Below are 19,688 nucleotides of genomic sequence, written 5' to 3' on the forward strand. Positions count from 1 at the left end.
ATTAGAATCTCAGGAATGTGACTGTAGCTACATGTGAAATAGGCATAATGGGTGGTACCTGGAAACCTTTTGTAAGCACATACTTGTGGCTATGCTGTAGTCAGATGCATGACTAGTGTGTGTAACATGCTTGGGCTAGCATTAATCTAGTATTACTTTCCAGTCTTTCTGATTAATTGACAGCTTAAGATTTTGTTTTGTTTGAGTCGAAGTGTGGGTCTCTGCAGGAGTTGTGTGTATATTAATTGCTATATTTAAATTAGTTTTACTAGTCTCCACTGACCACAGTGGGGTTGGGATGGAGACAATTTCCAGTATCCCTGTGTTCAGTGGATTTCAGTCCCTGGGTTAGTATTTTGGGTAAGTCTTACAGCTTCAGTCTCATGAGATAGAAGAAATGTCAAAAACCAACAGATTTTTTCTTGCTTAATTCCTCCAGTCCTTCAAGGCAAGTATTCCCTGCCTCCTGCTGAGTGTATTTGGTGCACAATGCCTCTACTGTACATTCAGTTTAGCAAAAAACTGGATGGCTTTCTGGGAGCAGAAAATCTATATGCAAAGCTGGACCTGAATAAGCAAATACATAAAATAATTGGGAGAAGCTGAGGATCAAACTGATGTCCTGTCCTAAATGCTGAAGTGTTTTCTGAGGCCCTACTTGGAGATGTACTCTGGTGGCTAGTTCACACTCGTTCCAGACTGTTTCACCTATGTTACCAGTTGTACTTCAGTTAGTCAATGCTCACAAGGTGCCTTTTATAGCCTACACACAGCCTAATGCTTTTTTCCAAAGAAAAATTGTCTCAGATTTTTTCTCTAAAAAGAAAAATGACAGATGGCAGGTGGGGATTGAATTTTTAATATTCATAAAGATCAAGTTGGTGCTTTAACATCTTCCTCTGCTTGAAAACTTGCTTGTTTGGTGATCTGTGTATATAGTATTCCTTGAGAACTGTTATACAGAGATTAGGATGCAGCTGGAGTTTGGAGGAGGTTTCTTTGTCATCTTGTCTACCTCCCCACTCTCTTCTGATAAATGTCAGTGCATTAGTTCCCCATGTCTGGGGAAGAGATACTGTAATGGGGACTTCTTTAATCCTTTTTCTAGCTGGACTTTGATTGGGAAGGGGAGTACATTTTAAAATGCATTATATTTAAAGCTGGAAGTGTCTTTTATATTGATAGCAGAAAAGTCTTGTATGTTGTGAGCTGCTGTTACATGCATGGTAATTTAGTCATCTGTCACTTAATCTTGAACTTGTCTGAATGTTCTTGCTTTTTCTCTTTATGAGCCCCTCTTCAGAAGAGATTTGTGATCTTGTGAAATTATGTTTTTTTCTTCTGATTAGAACAAATGTTCTCAGCTTTTTAGAGATGTAAGATCTCTTTATGTTACTCTTTATGTTAAAGATGTAAGCACTTAATTTTGTCATCAGGAAATTATCAAAATGAGAAGGTAAAGGGCATAGGCTCAAAAAAATTTGTCTATTTCATGCTGCTGAGAGAACAGTTAGCTGACTGTATACTGAGAGTTATACTTGGAATGACAAACATGGAGCAGAGGTCAATGTTTGGAAATGCATGCAAACGCTGTTGTTCAGATCATAGAAATACAGAGAAAATCAGTACTACTGAAAGTACGTCAGTGTTAGTGTATTCGCAAGAATATAGAGTCTTATCTCACAGTATTTGATGTTTATTTCCTCAATTTTATTTTGAATTACAAAGACAAAGAGCTTAGCATATCCAGGTTTATATTTTTAATGTTAGTCAACCCAGAGTGAATATGGAGCTTGACTCCCCACCTTGACCTTTAGTTCCCTTTTTTCCTTCTTTTTTTCTTTTTAAAAGAGCAGTGTGATGTGAATGTGTGTCTTCTTCGGAGTATTTGCCAAAGCCAGCTGCTGAATAACTGTGAAATCACTGCAATACTTTTCCGAGGTACAGAAAATGGGGTCTTGCATAAGGTCCTCTGAGCCATTTTGTATCCTTTCTAGCAGTTTCCAGTCCCTTTGCTTGAGGGCCCACAAGGACAGTCCTCTCCCCTTTTCCCCTGGGTTTGAGCCAGAAGCAGAACTGTAAATAGATTTACTGCTGAATCAGGGCAGCAAAGTTTTGAATACTTATTTTTCATATTTTAGTTTTACATTTTTCATTGTTTAGGTCACCTAACATTTGCTGGTGTTGCAAACTGACTCTCAGTAGAGTGTGGCTGCATAACTCCACTTCCCACTTTGATTCTAGTTGCTGTGCAGACCAGTGGTACATACACACTCCAGTTCCTGCCCATGATGTGTGGCCAGCAGTATATCAATACTTGTCCCCATGGTCTGGTTGGTTGTGCATACATAAGTATCCTTTTGTGTATAGATAGGTATCCTGTATGCTTTGCAAAAGAGCATTAGTACTATATTCTCTCAGTGCTGCTCCAGGAAAGCAAAATCTATGGTGTATATACATCTTCATGGCACTCCTAGAAGACGGTATTTTTCCTGGGGACTTACAAGCTAAGCCTTCCTTGCAGCACTGAAACCTGCAGCAAAGTACCTTTCATAAAGAAAAGGAGAAATAGTGAAATGGATTCTGTAAGGTCAAGAAGCCCTATGAATGGAGCTACGTGCTGGCACAAGAGAAATCCTTTTCTGAAGAGACTATAGCAATCATAGAAGTATTTGACCATTTCTGTTATGTTGAGAGGCAAAGCTACTTCTCATGCATTTGGGATCAAAGGATTCTTTTTCTTACTCTGGAAATGGCAGGCTTTTGCTTTTGTTTCCAGAGTGAAGTGCAGCTCAATGTCTTTTTTTTTTTATGTTCTCCTGGTTGCACTTCAGATATGTGATCTTATCCACTATAAAATTTAACAGAAACCTAAGTTCTCTTTGAAGTAAGACAGAGGTTAACTGTCTGGATCAGATGCCCTTCTGTAATATTCCTCTATTGTTTTACTACCATCTTTTTATATTATCTCTTTCCAAGTGCTAGGGAAATACCAGCATCGTTAGATGTTACTGATGATAGATATAATGATAGATCCTAATAGTTAAATATTAATGAAATGCTAGATCCTACATGAAGGCCTTGAAAACTCCAGTTTTCAGAAGCTTTGGCTTCAGTGATTTTGAAATGTGTCACCCCAGGATCTAGGGTACTAATTTTGTTGCAGAGTAAAATCCAGGCAGAGGTAGTTCACCTGGTATTTTTGACTGTGGCATACATCCTAAGACAGGGTTTACGTCTGTGAAAGTGTATGTTTATGTTCTGACAAGTTTCCACTACAAATAGAACACTGAAAAAATTAGCTTTCTTGGAAAAAAAAGCTTGCTATAAGGAGAGGCTGCAGCTTGGTTTCCTGTCTGTCTCTAGTCATTTATAAGTAATCATATCTGATTTTATTTTGAATTTAGCTTGGTAGTGAGCTTGTTCTTGAATCTTTTGGGTTTATCACTCTCACCTCTTTGGGGAAGTTTACTTATTTTGCATTCTTTAAGTTAACTTCTGGAATTAGCATTTGAAGATCAGCTATTTCATACAATAGTTTACAAAACTGAGCAGTACCTAAGCCTTGTTTCATATTTTTGAGCAACATCTGCACGATTTGTCATCTTCATTGGTTAATTTTGCTGCAGTGGTAAGTAAATTTGAAATTGATTGTTGTCAAAGCTGTTTTGTGTATAAATTAATACATTCAGAGAAGATAGAAAGAAATGGAAAAGCTTCCAAAGAGAATAAGGAGCTGCAGCCCATTTATGACATACTAATGATTTAGTACCAGCATAACTTCAACCTTTTTGGGGGCAGCTGCTCAGCTAGGGTATTGGCCTTCCTTGAAATCTCAGAAGCTTCACTTTCTACATGAGGGTGATTCATCCTATCACAGTTTTAAGGGCTAGATCTGAAACTTGGAAGGGAAAAGAAAGCCTTTACTGATGTGAAAACTCAACACTGAATGCATCTTTACTACTTGAAGGACTAACTGTAAACAGGGCTTGTGAAAATAAGAGGAACTATATAGAAAGGATGAGATATGTTTACTCTTTCTTTTTTTTTTCCCCATTTCTTACTGAAGAGGTATACAGCTAAGCTGTCAGCTTCTGCTTCCAAATATTTAGGCTTCTGTGCTTTGATTTAAGGCCTTGTCTGTGTGTAATTGTTTCAGCTTCATATTAGTATTCTGATATTGTGAAACCAGCCTACTTCTTCCACTTCAAATACTGTGAGAATGTAAGGATTTTTATGTTGGCATATTTTCATTACAATTCAGAAACTGGTATGTACCAACATAGTCTCTAAACCACTTCTGTGCGGCATCTACACTAAGGTTTATAGCAATCAGTCATTTTAAGAGAAAGCAAAACAAAATTGCATCCTTTACTAAGTAGACCAGTAAAACTCTTAAGTGTAGCCCAACCTTTCTGTTGTGCCTCTGTGCAGACCAGTATACACTGAGAACCAAGTTCATCATACTGAATTACCACTTCACATGCTCTTAAATGAGAATAAAGCAACTTCTCCACTTACAGTGTATGCTGCGTAAGTACCTACTTATATATAAAATCTGTGAGGTTTCTCTTCTCTTTCAGAATAAGATTTATTGGGCTTTCTTGAGAATCTCTCTTCTTCCATGTTTAAGTTCTTGCAGATTGTGTTTTCTTCAGGTTATAGTTAGCTTTTAGAGTTCTTTCTCCCTCTTTCCCCCAATTACAGCAGCGTTCTTTCCAATTGAGAATCTGGTACTACAGGACTTAATTGATTTCCATTGTCTGATAGTTTGTCCTTGTATGTGTATTTGCTCAGCATGAAGTCTGTATCTTTGAAGCTGATGAATTCTTTATGGAAGCCACATGCACCGAGTTATTCAGAGGCTAGAAGGTGTAATGGTGGGGGAAGGGGTCATGCTAGGCTTTGCAAATATTCTGCAGTAGGCTTCTGCATTAATTCTACTGATATGAAATGTATTCGTATCTCCTGCTGAAATGTGATATTAACATTTTGGCTATGTGCAAGAGGATGACTGGATTGTCTGACATTTGAAAATTCCTGTTTATTACAGCTCTCAGGTTTGCAAGCTGCTGTTTGACTACAGTACATGGGATGTATCCTGTTTGTACTTCTAATGGAGTATTTCATCCTAATACATAAAATTATATATGAAAACAACTTTAATCTTTAGCAGAGGATCTAAACGGTCTGCTTGGCTTCTTTGTTTGTTTGTTTTCTTTGGGTTTTATTTTTCATCAAGGTAGATATTTTCTGTATGTCCTTAAAAAAAATCCTTATCTCATAAAAGAAAATAAATGCCTTTAGTCACATTACAGGGAAAATGGTTCTGTTTCCTCAATTGGACTCGACACAACATCTTTGAAATTAATCTTGAGAAGTTGTCTGATTGATCTGGCTCTTTCTAGGTCACTGAGCTATATTTCCAAAGTGTTTATACAATCTATTGGAATCAATAAACAATTTAAACTGATGTAACTGCAGAATGTTTGCAAGTCCCAAGGAAAATTGAAAGTATGACAAAGAATACAGCTGTAGAAGTTTATTTCGTTTATCAGGACAAACTGTCATTGAAATGAAATGACTTTCTTTTCAGCATTGCAATATGATAGTGACACCTTAATCACATAAATAGGTAGCTAGTCATTTTAAAACCTCGTTATTGGTGATTTTTGGCAAATAGGATCTCTTTATTTATACTCTAAGAGGCTGTGCTATAAAGCCTGTTTTATACAATATTTCCAATAGGAGAGTTAGAGTATCATGAAAAGGTTTCACTTTAGAGTAGGGCTGCTAGATTTCAGGCATGATTTTGTTTTAGCTTGAGTTTTAGTTGATGTAAATATTAACATTGTGACTTTAAATGTGAATTAGACTCTGTAGTTATTACTTAAATTAGACAATAACAATACTGGAAGAGCTAATTTAAAAGAAGCTGGTACTGTTTTAATCACAGTCCAGGTTTTGATTTTCGTTTTTGTTCTTTTTTTAGGGGGAGTAAATGAAGTTGGGGGGGATGTGTGAGTGCCTAACGTTTCTTATACCGCAGCGCACACTAGTGGATTGATCCATAAAATCACCCGAAGAAAGAAATTTAATAGTTCTTGAATGAAGTACTTAAATCTTTTCCTTCTTCTGCAGACACAGCCACTATTTTTTAAATGAATACAATGGCAAGTTGGGTTTTCTTTTTTCCAAAAGTAAATACATTTATCTCCAAGGATATTTGTAAATTTAAGATTAATAACAATGATCTGAATCTTACATATGAATTTCATAACATTTATTTCCCAAAGGCAATCTATTCCAACTTCTCTGTGGCAGCAACCTAGATGCTGGAAGAGCAGCAGCAGCTGCTGTATAAATAAAAGAAAATGCCATGACTTCATGGGTCTATCTTTTATTTGTCAAATGGGAAATGACTCACTCTTACCGCATCTAGGATGCAGATTTTTGAACATGCATTTTGGGGGTTCTTTAATATTAGTAAATGTTTGGAAATGCTAATGGGAAGTCATAAGATGATAGTCTCTTTCAGTTTACCTCTCTGTCCCTTTCATTTACCTCTCTTCTTTATAAAAAGAAGAAAAAAAGGATGGGCTTTTCTTTCAAACCACCGCCAGTGATAGAGCACATGCATTATAATGCAGTACATCAAACTGGGTTTGACTGTGTTAGGGAAATGAATGTTCCTGCCTGCTTAAGGGACTTAGACTTTTGTTTCTTTTAAAGGCAATGCTTTCCTCCACTAACAAAATTCACTAACCATTTTGCTTTCGGTTACAAAAAGTTATGTGAGATCTTTTAATGCAACAGCTCGTTAGATTGTACTATGCAAAGGAATTGAACAGTATGGATTTGCCATACATGCTGTAGGGTTTGAAATCATTCGTAAGTGTTCAGGATGCTAATGCAATTGTTATAACCAGCTTTATAAAAATTCTTGCCTTTAATGATCCAATAATAAACAATGTTAAATGACATTAGAAATGTGGAGAATACATCCCCCTATAGATATATGATTCATGCTTCCAATATTGTGTAATTTCTCAGCATTCAGAAAAAGGCAATTTAATTTACAGAAACTCAGAAATAGTCTGAAAATACTGGGGCTATTTGGAACAGAGATATATGTTTCATAAAGGTAAGCAGTAATAAGTCCAAATAAGTTGATAAGATACAAGAAAATAGAATAAAGTTACTTAAAAGCAGAGAAATGGTCACTTTCTACTTACATTTCTGTTTCTCTCTGTTAATAGAAGGAATAATTCAAAAGACTGCAAAGAACTCCCTGCCCTGCCTTAACCTTCAAGGCAGACTGACACTTCCTATTTTCAGGATCCTGCTTCCGTTAATTTTAACATTGACAAGTTACTTGTTTTGTACTAAAGCTTTCTGTGTGTACTCGACTTGTCCTTTTTAGAAAGAGCTGTACAGTTCTGTAGCTGTATTGAAATTTCTGGAAGTCTATTGAAGGTAAACTAAGCCAGGCATGATCAGATTGGGGATTTCAGAGTGACACGCTGGATAATGCAGGGAATATGATAAACTGGAGAGAAGAGGGCAGAAGGGCTTGCAGTCCCAGTCCCACAACCCCATCCAGAGCCCACTGTGGAATCTCAGGCCTTAGGATCATGATGTTTCTCTGCTGCATCAAATTTGTGAAGCCAGCTATCAAAGCATGTCACTGTTTCTTGTGCTCCTACTCCACCCAGAGTATGGCAGCCCAGTACTGCTGTTGGCTGTTGTTTCACCAGCTCAGATTGCACTGGTATGGCTTGCCAGCTCACAGCTTTCCTGGTGACCCTCATTCATACTAACATGATACCACACTGAGAGTTTTTATTTTCCTGGTGCCAAGTCAGGTTCTCAGAGGTTAGGAAACATTGAAATGAAGATGCACAATCTTGTTTTGGTGCCCTTTTGCTATCCACTGTGCTGAGATTGTGTAATCATTTTGTCAGTTTATACCAATAATTCTTTCCTGCTGTTGACCCCTCTCACTCTTTTTTTCTCAGATATATTTTTGAGTGAACTAATTTGTGGTTGGTGTGTAAATGATCCTATTCTTAAAATCCTACTTGCCTCCCTTAATGGTCTGAAAATAACTATTTTTATGAAATTTATAGAACCATAGAATGGTTTGGGTTGGAAAGAAACTTCAATTCGTCTAGTTCCAAACCCTTGCCATGGGCAGGGACACCTCACACTAAACCATGTCGCCCAAGGCCCTGTCCAACCTGGCCTTGAACACTGCCAGGGATGGAGCATTTACCAGTTCTCTTGGCAACCCATTCCAGTGCCTCACCACCCTCACAGTAAAGAACTTCTTCCTTACTCCAAGTGGGGTCTCACAAGAGTAAAGTAGAGGGGAAGGATCATTTCCTTTGACCTGCTGGTCAGGCTTCTTTTGATGCAGCCCAGGATAATTTCAGCCAGCTTCTGAATTTGCTGAGACAGATGAGGGTGGTGAGGCACTGGAATGGGTTGCCCAGGGAAGTTGTGAATGCTCCATCCCTGGCAGTGTTCAAGGCCAGGTTGGACAGAGCCTTGGGCGACATGGTTTAGTGTGAGGTGTCCCTGCCCATGGCAGGGGGCTTGGAACTAGATGATCTTCAGGTCCTTTCCAGCCCTAACTATTCTATGATTCTATGAGTAGTTTGGGTTTTAGAAAAGTGGAAAAAAATGTGCTGCAAAACATAGAAGGATAAAATCCCAAAGTAGCTGTTAGCTTGAAGTCACTCATATCAAGCAAGCTACCTGGTTTTTAATTTAAAAAAGCAACTTAAAATGCAGTTCTATCTTCTGAAATGAAGACTGTGAATTTGCAATTTTTTTACTCCATGGGCTTTCCAATTTGCACTCGTTGGGGTTATGTTCCTGTTGATTTATTCCAGTGAAAAGAATTTGATGTGTATTATACTTCCTTTAAAGAGAGGAAAATAAAACCTGATCACTGAGAACAGAATAACTGTATAACTTTTCTATCCCGTAGAGACAATGCAAACATTACAGAAATATTACTGAAGTTACAAAATCATCAACATTTTCTGTTTCACATCTTTTGTTGGTATTGTGCACTGCTTTGAAATCACTCTTTACTTGTACCCCAGAGGAGCAAAAGAAACAAACCTAAACATTGTGTATGTTCCAAATAGAAAGAAGTAATGCATGCTTCATGATTTAAAACAACAGCAGAATAAAAAAAACACAAACAAACTTGAGTCAAAAGCATGTTTGTGTTTTCAACAAGGAAATGTTTCTTCCCTTTGTTTTTTCTCTTCCAGATTTACCTCTGGTTGGCCTTTACCAGCAAATGGAGAGGAGATCCACACGAGAGTGAAAAATATTTTGAGGACACACAGTGCTAGACAGCGCCTAATTGTGAGTTTGACTGCAAACTAAATCCTTTCTTTTCTCCAAGATGGCTGAGGAAGAGAACTGTACCTGCAGTCCTGGTTTTATTATAACATTGTCCTTTTGAGGCAGCCTTTGTTGTAGAAATATGAATCTAGTCCCTAAGCTGAACTGTTTCACACTGTTTTGAGTAGCCTGCTTATTTGTAGTTGCTATAGGTAACCCTCTCATGGGTTATTGAGAACAAATACTTTCTTATATATATATCTAGTTCTCCACTTCCAATTCAAAGAAAAAAATATGTTACAGATATGTAGAACATCAAGGCTTAACATGTTGTGCAGCTGCACATCAGCAGCTGCTTGTATCCAGCTGTTTGTAGAGCTAATGTTATTCTTCAGATGTGTGCTTTTTTTTCCCTTAATTACATGACTTTCGGTGAGCAGAGCTCTTTATCTAATAAGATTATAGCCCGGGATCAGAATATTTCGTCCTTGAGACTGATGGAATCTTGAAGTGTGATTTTAGACAGCTAAAAATTTTCACTGTTGCCATTTTGAGAAACCCAGTTGTGACCCAGCACAATCCCAAAGCATTGTACAAACTGAATAACAGTAGTGCTCATCTGCAAAGGACTCAGGGTCTTAAGTGTGAGGTGAGGTAGAAGAAAGGTAAGATAAAAGGATATAAGGGTGAGATTAGCTATGAGTAAGATTAGGAGCTCTGATGAAATGACTATTTTTGTCTGACAGTCTTAAGACACAAATGTTATTGATCGGTTAGAAGACACACGAGTCTCCCAAAGTGGAGAAAGACATCTTTTTTTGCTTCAGTTTCTCCTCTTAGAAAAAAGGGAGTGTTGATAGAAATCTGCTTTTGAATGGTCCTGCAACTTTAAGTTACTACTGTCCCCAGCTGTCCACGTTTCCCCTCTGATGTAGTTTACTGTGTCAGTGAGAAGTGTGGGAGCCTCCCCCACCACCTCACACTTCAACACGGAACAGCAGACATAACACATTGGCACATGAGTTTTGCTGGCTGGGACACAGTGACTCCACCTACTGCAGTAAACCCATGGCAGAGTGAAGGGTGTTGCCTCAATCCACTGCTTCAAGATGTACTGAAAAAATGTCTTAGCTCTGAATTCTCTATTTATTTATCTATTTCCCCAAATTCAGCCGTCCTAGGCAGCTCTTTGTGTTGCCTTCATGCTCTCTTAATCTGACTATTTTTTCTGTTCAACCTTCATTTTCAGCTTAGTTGTCGTGCTTTTTGTTTTAAACTCAAAACCTCTTCTCTCGTGCATGCTAAGACTGTTTGATTTAGTTCATGCTGTACCTCCCTGGGTTTGTATACTGCCATTGTTATCTTGTGAGCTGCTGCCTCTCAAATAGAAGATGCCCATCACACTTCTGTGTCTCAGCTACTCCAAAATAGGTACAAATCATGTCAAATGCTTCTCTGATGTCTCAATGAATTTAAGATAACAAATTGGATTTCATTATGGTCTAGCACCTACATGTAATGAAAGTTTACACAGCCTGAACTACCTCCAGTGGTCTTTGACTACTTTCCTTGAGCAATAGACCATGACTTTTTGGTAAAAGATTTACTAGTTTATTAGGACAGCTGGATGGCTGATTATATGGTCTGTTCAGAAAGTCATAAAGACCATTAAGTACAATAATGGGTAAAGGAGAATTCCATCATTTTCTTCCTATTTACTTACTTATATAATTTAAAACATTTAGAATGATTAAAACATACAGATACTCAGTTGTTACTGCAACATTGCACAGATGCACACAATTTTGCAAGCATGTTGTTAGATTCTTGAAGCATGGGACTTTCTGTTGGCTTTCTGTTAGCACACCTTGTCACTTCCAGAATCAAACCCTTGCTGAATACTCACAGGGATTAAAAATCAGAGATGATGCTTTTCTGTTTCCTTTCCTGTTGGAAAACCTCAACATGTTTGTGCCCAAGAAAATCAGGGTTCTGGATAATATTTTTGAGTCTAATTAGCAACATGGTCAGAACGGTGTTGAAAAAGGACCATTTTTCTTACTCCACTTTCTTCCACCAACCAAAAGGAATGGGAGGATGTTACAGAGAAGTCGCATGGTGTTTGGTGGCTGTGTACGGCTAACTCGTTAAAGCTGTGCTAACAGCAGCTGACCTGCTTAAAACAAAATGAAAATCAGGCCTACTTGCAGCGAGTACTGTAAAATACACCAGGATTGGTTTGTTCTTCCCCAGACTGCACAAAATCTAGGATGAGTGGATGGATAAGGTAAATGAGTCATCTTGAAAGTTGAAGGAATAGTAAAGCAAGTGCACTGGCAGCCTGGCAAGTAGATTTTGGCTTCACTCTGGATTCTCCTTCAAAGTTTGAAAGGTTAAAAAAAATATCTCTTATTTTGTTTCATTCTGCTAAATAACTATTCCCAGAAGCATTCAGCTGTGTTTTCCAAAATTTTGTTTCCATAATGTTCTATAAAACTAGTGTGACTAGAGCTCTGCTGCAGATTCCTTAGGGTGCCCACTGTAGCTTTCTGCTGTGACATTCTGACAGTATCCATAATGTTTCCATCTTTTTTTGCTTTCCACAACATAATTTGCCTCTGGCAAATGCTGCAGTTTTATTTACCACTGTACCCCATTTCCTCTTCAGTGCTCTATAGTTTGTGACTGCTGAAGGAAGAGAGTTTTCCTGTTTAGAAATACACTTATTACCTCGTATTATACCACAATAAATCATGTTACATTTTAGCTCATCCATACACCTGCCGTTTAGTTTGCTCTGCATCTTACTGCCATCTTCCACTATATTCATTGTCTTTTCTCTCAGTTTTGCGTTACCAGCAGGTGTGATGATTTTTACTGCACAGTCTTTGTTTCCAGTTATTTCTTCTATAGCATGAAAGATGATTTTGTTTACTAATCCTTACAACAACTGGCTTCTGCTGAAGGCCACACTTAGTATCACCTCTTAAGTAGTGTCTTTGCTCTTCAGAGTAAAGACACATGGTTGTGTGTGGTGGAATTTCTACCATCCTGCCTCAGGTGAGCAACTGGCTCCCTTCACATGAAATGTTGTCTTTCTTACTTACCTAAGAAGGCAAATATGGCTTAATTAATGTCTAGATAGCATTTAGAAGATCAGACTGCTTTCTAGTGACTACTAAGAATACCACTGAAGGGTCATTAAGTGTATCATTGGTATTTTTTTTAATTGGCTAAGTATGTTTTCAGCCTTGTATACGGAATCGAAGTATTTAGATGTGTGGAATGCTTCAGTCTGGTAAAATGCATTAAATGGATAATGATGGCTCATCAGAAAAGCTAATAAATAGTAAGTTTTAGGTTCTTTCCCCCCCTTTTCTGCAAGAAACAAAAGTAAGGCAGTGAGCAGTTTCATAGCATTTTACCCATGTGTTTGTTGGGGATTACTAAAGCTTGTGCTGTCTGCATAGCTCTCTAGATCTATATTGTCTAGAAATTCTTTCCAGTTTATTACCTGAAAATTATTAGCTGAATTGTACTGAACTTAATTAAAAGTGTTCATAAATGGCATTTGGCTCATTACACTTTGTCCCTTTCTCCCCCAAGAAATGTAAGCACTTTAATAGTCAAAATGGAAAGATAGTACTAAATGGAAAGAATTTTTGAAATGAGATCATTGTAATCAGAAACCAAGGTAATGAGAATTTGATTTCTTCCTTTTTTTTTCAGGATGAGAGTAACTCATCTAAAGGAGGCTTGACTAAGACGAGAGAATCTGCGCTTAAAGCACCCTTATCCATGAGGGAACAACAGAACGGGTATGGAGTTTTTCTCTGACCAAGACAGAACAGTCATAATCCTGATATTGCCCTTTAAATTTAGCTAAAAATTTCTCTTCCTATTTTGAGCTGTGTAATATATTGCACTGGGGAAAAGCTTCTGTAGGAGTTACTCCTACCAAAAGCAAAATGCAGTTAACTATAATTACGCCTTTCATGCTGTTTGGCAGTGTGTCAGTATAGTCTTCATAAAACACTCATTTTGGAACTGGACTTGGTCATAAAAATGATCCTTGGGCAGCATGTTTTAGATTTCATCAACCAGAGAGCAAATGACACTTTAAAAATAACTAATTAGTTATTTTTTTCTTAAACCTATGGGAGTACAAAAATAAATTGGAGTTTATTCAGTGATATGGCTTCAGGCTCTTTGGTTGTTTTCTTCTTTTTTTTCCAAAACACATTTGCAAAAGAGAAGCAGCTTCAAAATACATAGCAAATATATATACTATGGTTTTGTGATTCAGCTTGCCATATTTCAGAAGATGTCTTGAAAGCCTGAGATCTTGAAAGCCTGGTTTATGTAGGTTAATTATTCTGTGTACTCCTCACATTTATGACTAGGGTTTTTCTTGAATATTTTACTTAAAAGCACCAGTTGAATTGACTTTGACAACGTCTTTAGTAGAAGTTATCAATATTGATGTTCTCTGTGCATGCACACGATTTTGTACAACACTTTGGGTACTTGTTGGAGGAAAAGTACCAAGTAATGTAAAATGTTTCTTGGATTGTATGGATTTGGATTGTTTGGATTTTGGATTTTCTGATTTTCTTTATATAAAGAGAGAAGTCCTGGAACTGTGGTGCTAAATTTGAGAGATCCTGACATAAGAATAAATAGGGTTTATTTTGATAATTAAGTGTGATGCAATATTTTGTAACAAAGGCTTCCCGAATCGCACTTGAAAGGAGGGTAAGTCAATACGGGTATCGTAGCAAACTTCAGCTTGCAATCAGTTAGCTCTAAGATGTTCATTTATAATTTCTTGGCTTCTTTTTTTTTAATTCCTATAAACTGTAGTCACCTCGGTGCAAGGGAGCTAGTTAGTTTTCCACATGTATGTGAAGTTGCTGTTGAAGTTGTTGGTATTCCTGTGCTCACTCCTTTAATCTTTCTGTAGCCTTTTTGCTCCCTTAACCTTGGCCCTGACAGCTGCTGCAATTACATTTTGTAGGATGTGTTTGTGAGAAAAAAAGTGCAAGTTTTTGTTTTGAGGCAGCTTTGGGACTTTGAGGTTGATGCTGAAACTGCAGACCATGAAAAAAGAAAACCCAAACCTTAATACTACAGAATCTTGAAGTGATGAGATATGAAATGTGGCACTCAGATTGGGAAAAGACTGCTCCTTGGGTTTAGAGGCCAGCAGCACTAAGGGTGAGACATGAAAGGACTCGAGGAAAGTGACTGCTGAGTGTTTGCCACAGTGCTCATAAACAGGATACAAGGACAGAGACAAAGTTCATAGAAGGACATGGTACTGTTGACCAAATGTTGGCAGTAAAGCAGATAGATGATTGAAAACCACTGCGAGTAAGGAAAAGGTCCGTGTTTTGTGAAATATTTAGCACATAATTCACTCAGAAAAGAACTTCTGTGACTCGTAAAGGAGATGTATGAGGGAACAAAAGCCTATGACAGGTATTTCAGAGCAGAGAGTTGCGTGAAGAAGTCTTGCTGTTAATACAATTTGTAAGTGTAATTCCCAGATTGCTTAGCTTGGATTGTCAGCTGATTTCCAGTTGAGGCAACAGAGGGACTGTTCTCTAGCTTGGCTGTATCCTTTTGCACACCAGTGCTAAGTATCTCATGTGCAAGATCTGACTAATGGAAATGCACACACTCCCCCCTCCAAAAAAAGAAGGTAAACTTAAGCTTATATCTTTTTTTTATAGTCTTTGTCAGTACCAGAATAAGGAACCTGTGAAAGTTACTGTTGGGTTTTTGAGTATTTCCTTTACTGCAGTTAAAGTGCTTGGATTTTGAGTGTCTCTACATGTAGATCAAGCTTTTAGTCAAAGAGAAAGAAAAGTCAAGCACAAGGCTGCCTGCAGGAAATGAATACCAGGGAAAAGAGTGTCAGAGTCATTTCTTGTATAGCTACAAGTGCCACTTCTAGCACCGTGCTTATTTGTTGGCCTGAGAATGCTTCATCACAAGTGAGGTAACACCAACTGAAGAAAAGAGGAGGTAAAACTTCAGTTGTTCGTGGGTCCCAAGGGTATTGACTTGTCTACGTTTAACACGGGCCTGTATAACTTTTCTCAGTTTTGCTGTTTGGTAGGTGGGTTGTTTGTGTCCAAACTGTGAGCACAGTTCACCCTCTCCGGGATGATGAACAGGTTTAAGTTTGCTTCATGCTGTTGACTGACGTTAAATGTTGGAGCTCTTTTGAAAAAGTGTGGAAGTGGCCTGCCTTCCTTTTTGATATTAGAGCCACGTAGAGATCTTGTTGTTTTGCATGGTATAGGTTGGCATCACCCTAATATTTGAATGTTAGAAATCTGAAAGCAAAAGCTATTCCTTCTTTTGTTTTCATGGGACAGTGGAAACTTAGAAATGGGAATTTAGAAAACTGATCCTACGTCTTCCTCTTCTTCCCTCACCATTTTCCTTTCTTAAAGTGAAAACTTCGTGTTTTGATGAAGCTAGATAGAAGTATATTTGTGAGTCTTTTGACAAAAGGTTTCTTTCAGTTGTGTCACAGGTGTTTACTGATATTAACTTAGAATCATAGAATAGTTTGGGTTGTAAAGGACCTGAAGATCATTGAGTTCCAACCCCCTGCCATGGGCAGGGACATCTCACACTAAACCATATCACCCAAGGCTCTGTCCAACCTGGCCTTGAACACTGCCAGGGATGGAGCATTCACAACCTCCCTGGGCAACCCATTCCAGTGCCTCACCACCCTTAAAGTAAAGAACTTCCTCCTTATATCCGATCTAAACTTCCCCTGTTTAAGTTTTAACCCATTACCCTTTGTCCTATCACGGCAGTCCCTAATGAAGAGTCCATCCCCAGCATCTCTATAGGCCCCCTTCAGATACTGGAAGGCTGCTATGAGGTCTCCACGCAGCCTTCTCTTCTCCAAGCTGAACAGCCCCAACTTTTTCAGCCTGTCTTTGTATGGGAGGTGCTCCAGCCCCCTTATGATCCTCGTGGTGTTCTCTGGGCTTGTTCCAACAGATCCTGTCCTTTTTATTTTGAGGACACCAGAACTGCACACAATACTCCAAGTGAGGTCTCAAGAGAGCAGAATAAAGGGGCAGGATCACCTCCTTTGAGCTGCTGGTCACGCTCCTTTTGATGCAGCCCAGGATACGGTTGGCTTTCTGGGCTGCAAGCGCACACTGAAGCCGGCTCATGTTCATTTTCTCATCAACCAGCACCCCCAAGTCCTTCTCTGCAGGGCTGCTCTGAATCTCTTCTCTGCCCAACCTGTAGCTGTGTCTGGGATTGCTCCGACCCAGGTGTAGGACCTTGCAGTTGGCATGGTTAAACTTCATGAGGTTGGCATCAGCCCACCTCACAAGCGTGTCAAGGTCCCTCTGGATGGCATTCCTTCCCTCCAGCGTATCAACCGAACCACACAGCTTGGTGTCATCGGCAAACTTGCTGAGGGCGCACTCAATCCCACTGTCCATGTCACCATGTCACTTGAGGACAATGTTTTAAGTACTGGTTTGACCATAGTAGATTAATAAGTTACATATGTGTAAGAAAATGTAAAGCTTCCCTTCAATATGTAATCCATTTCCTAAGCAAAGATGGACACTGTAAGCTTCATATTTCTGGTTTCTTTTTGCGGCCTGAGAACAGTCATGTAAGGGTGAAGATAACTGTCCTAAGTTTTGCATGTCTTAAGTGACTGAACCTTTGGGCAAATGTGAAAAATATCACCTCAGTAGCCATTTTCTGCTTATGATTTTTTTAACTACTTGTTTCATGCTTTATTACAGGAAAATGCTCGTTTCATTATGTGACACAAGCCTTTGTTTGGAAAGTTTTAAGAGAAGGCAAATAGTCATGGAGTTTCACTATACATACTTCAGCTCTGTCAGTGTTTTGTAATGATTTTCAGAGAATAAATTTCACTTCGTAGATCTAGGAAATAATTTCTCAAAGCAGCTGAAATATGAGGCTGTTATTTGTGCTTAATATTAAAACAGTGACACAGAAGATGGGGTGGGGAAGGAACATTCGATTGCCACTATATCATAATGTATTTGGGAGAATACTTAATCCAAGATGCTTCCGATAGAGCACTTTCCAGCTGCAACCACAGTAATTTAGTATACCTCTGATAGATTGTCTTCATATTGAAATAGCTGCTTGTGGTTACATTTTAACCTTGAAAGGACACAAAAATCCTACTGTGTTGCTCTTGCATAGGCTTAGTACCTAGCACGCTGCCTATCAATATACAGCAAGATTACTGCATGCTCTTTGAAAATTAATTTGCTTTCTATTTGGGAGGTATTATCAAGTGCACTCAGATAAGTGGGGGAGAATTTGTGTGTATGAATAACATGAGGCTCCCATTTCTTAGAAGTAGCTGCAGTGCAGTTTTCATTTCAATTTGTGAAAGGTAATCTGTGTTTAGCAGCTCTAATTTTGGCCTTCTGATTCCTATTCCTTATCTTGATTTGTTCATTATTTGTTCTCTCCTTTCTTTTGACAGTTCACCAGTGCAGCAGAGCACTACTGTTCACTTGGATAATGGTGAATATTGGTCTAATCGTGCATCTGTATACAAAGGGAAGCCTCACAGAGCCATCTTTGAAGAGAGTCTTGAGAAAATATACAGAAACATGTACCAAAAAGCTGCTGGCACTGCTTCAGACAAAAAAACACACTCCTAATAACAGTTCACCTGGAAATGCACAGCATGCAGTGTTCGTATTTGTTATGAGATCTATTTTTATGTAACAAATATTTGTACTCTATTTTTAAGGTGTAATTATGGTTGGGCAGGGTTTTCAAGAAATGGGGTTTTGGCCTGGGCTGCCAAAGGAAACTATTAACTCTGCTCCTCACCTTGTTCTTCCTTCTCTTCCTCCCCCTCGAAACAAGAAATCAGACAAAGAAATAACAGCAACTAAGCCCATCCACAGTTAAGCAAGATAGTGTTAGTTACTCCTGTGGGACTATGAAAAGAAGGCTCATTTGAAAACATTTGAAGAGTAATAGGTCTGCTGGACGTTGCTGTCTGATATTAACTCAGGTTTTTGCTGCAGCCAATTATTACTTAATAATTAAAGCTATTTAGTGACATAGACTTGACTAAGAAAGCAATATATCATAGTGTTCAGAGAGGGGGTCTAAAAAGGAAGGTGAATGTGAGCGTTCTCTTAAAAGCATCCCATGTGGGACAAAGGGAATTGTTTTCTAGAATATTGGCTTTGGATTATTTAGTTTTGAGAACTCTGATACTGACCTATAGACCTGTTTTCAAAGTGATTTCAAGCACCTTTAGTCACAAATTTCCTAATACTGTCAAATTTTAAAAGAAACCCACACAGCTCAGCAGCCTTTGTATCCGAAGAAAGGTCATCTTCACACACCTTGTGCATTTGAGAGCTTCCAGCTTCTCTTAAATGAAGCCACAGTATTTGCCAATATATTTGTAATTTTAACCAATATGAATAACAAAAGAGTGTGGAGGGGGAAAGGCTGCAGCTAGTCAGCAAACTCCTCATATACTTTGTGCAGGCCTTCTGATGTTCCTGCATCACAATCCCACCTAATCTGGAGCCTGTCCTTCCCAGTCTGCTGGGATCCTGTTGGCAGAAATAGCATCATTTTTGCTAAAGGCCACCAAATGTTCATCAGCAGTTCGATGCTTTCCCCAGAGATGGAACCTTTACAGCCTTACATTGAGCAGATCCCACATTAGCAGACCAGGGCAAATTGCCCATGTATTGAAAAGCAGAATGTTTTAAAAGGGCAAGAGTGTCCATCTCCTGCTTCCTTTCAGAATGGGGGGAAAAAACAAATGCCTGTTCTGGCTCCTTCTCTGTCTGAGAGAACAGATTCAGTTACACCAATGCCATTTTACCTGTTATGATTGGATAAAGGATAAAGCTAGCAGCACAGATGGCAGAACATATGACTGTAACCTGCCAGCATGCCTAGATAAACAAGAAGTTGGTCTACTCTGCCTTCCATCCTTTAGTGCTGAGACAACGTAATTGAATTGAGAAAGCAGTTGGTGAGCAATTATGCTAGTGGGAAAGCATGTTGAAAGGCTTTGTGCTTCTGTTTCAGGAATGGGGACTCTCAGAGGAAGTGTCTTGCATATAGACATTTCTATTCTTCGTAACTGTTAAACCAGTTGAAGTGGATTAGCACTGATAACTTCCTGTCCCTGATGCCATTTAGCACATTAGTGCTTTCAAAGGGCATTAGTTGCACAGTCTTATGCTATGGATAAGTGTTGAGTCACTCTAGGAAGTAGAAGTGCACTTTTTTTGCAGAAGTGA

General features: G+C 38.6%; 1 protein-coding gene across 1 annotated transcript in view; it reads left to right on the forward strand.

Moving 5' to 3' along the window:
• The window catches only part of SPATA6 (spermatogenesis associated 6), a 48,218-nt gene that overhangs the window by 23,656 nt on the left and 4,874 nt on the right, over positions 1–19,688 (forward strand). Inside the window, 4 exon segments of the mRNA XM_061344872.1 lie at positions 9,288–9,388; positions 12,374–12,423; positions 13,093–13,181; positions 17,888–18,092. Of these exon segments, the coding sequence (XP_061200856.1) occupies positions 9,288–9,388; positions 12,374–12,423; positions 13,093–13,181; positions 17,888–18,068 (421 nt within the window). The 3' untranslated portion in view covers positions 18,069–18,092.

Source organism: Neopsephotus bourkii, unplaced genomic scaffold (genome assembly GCF_033783945.1).
Source record: "Neopsephotus bourkii isolate Nb327-2 ecotype Australia unplaced genomic scaffold, CSIRO-AGI_Nbou_v1 NB_234, whole genome shotgun sequence".
Classification (NCBI taxonomy): Eukaryota; Metazoa; Chordata; class Aves; order Psittaciformes; family Psittacidae; genus Neopsephotus; species Neopsephotus bourkii.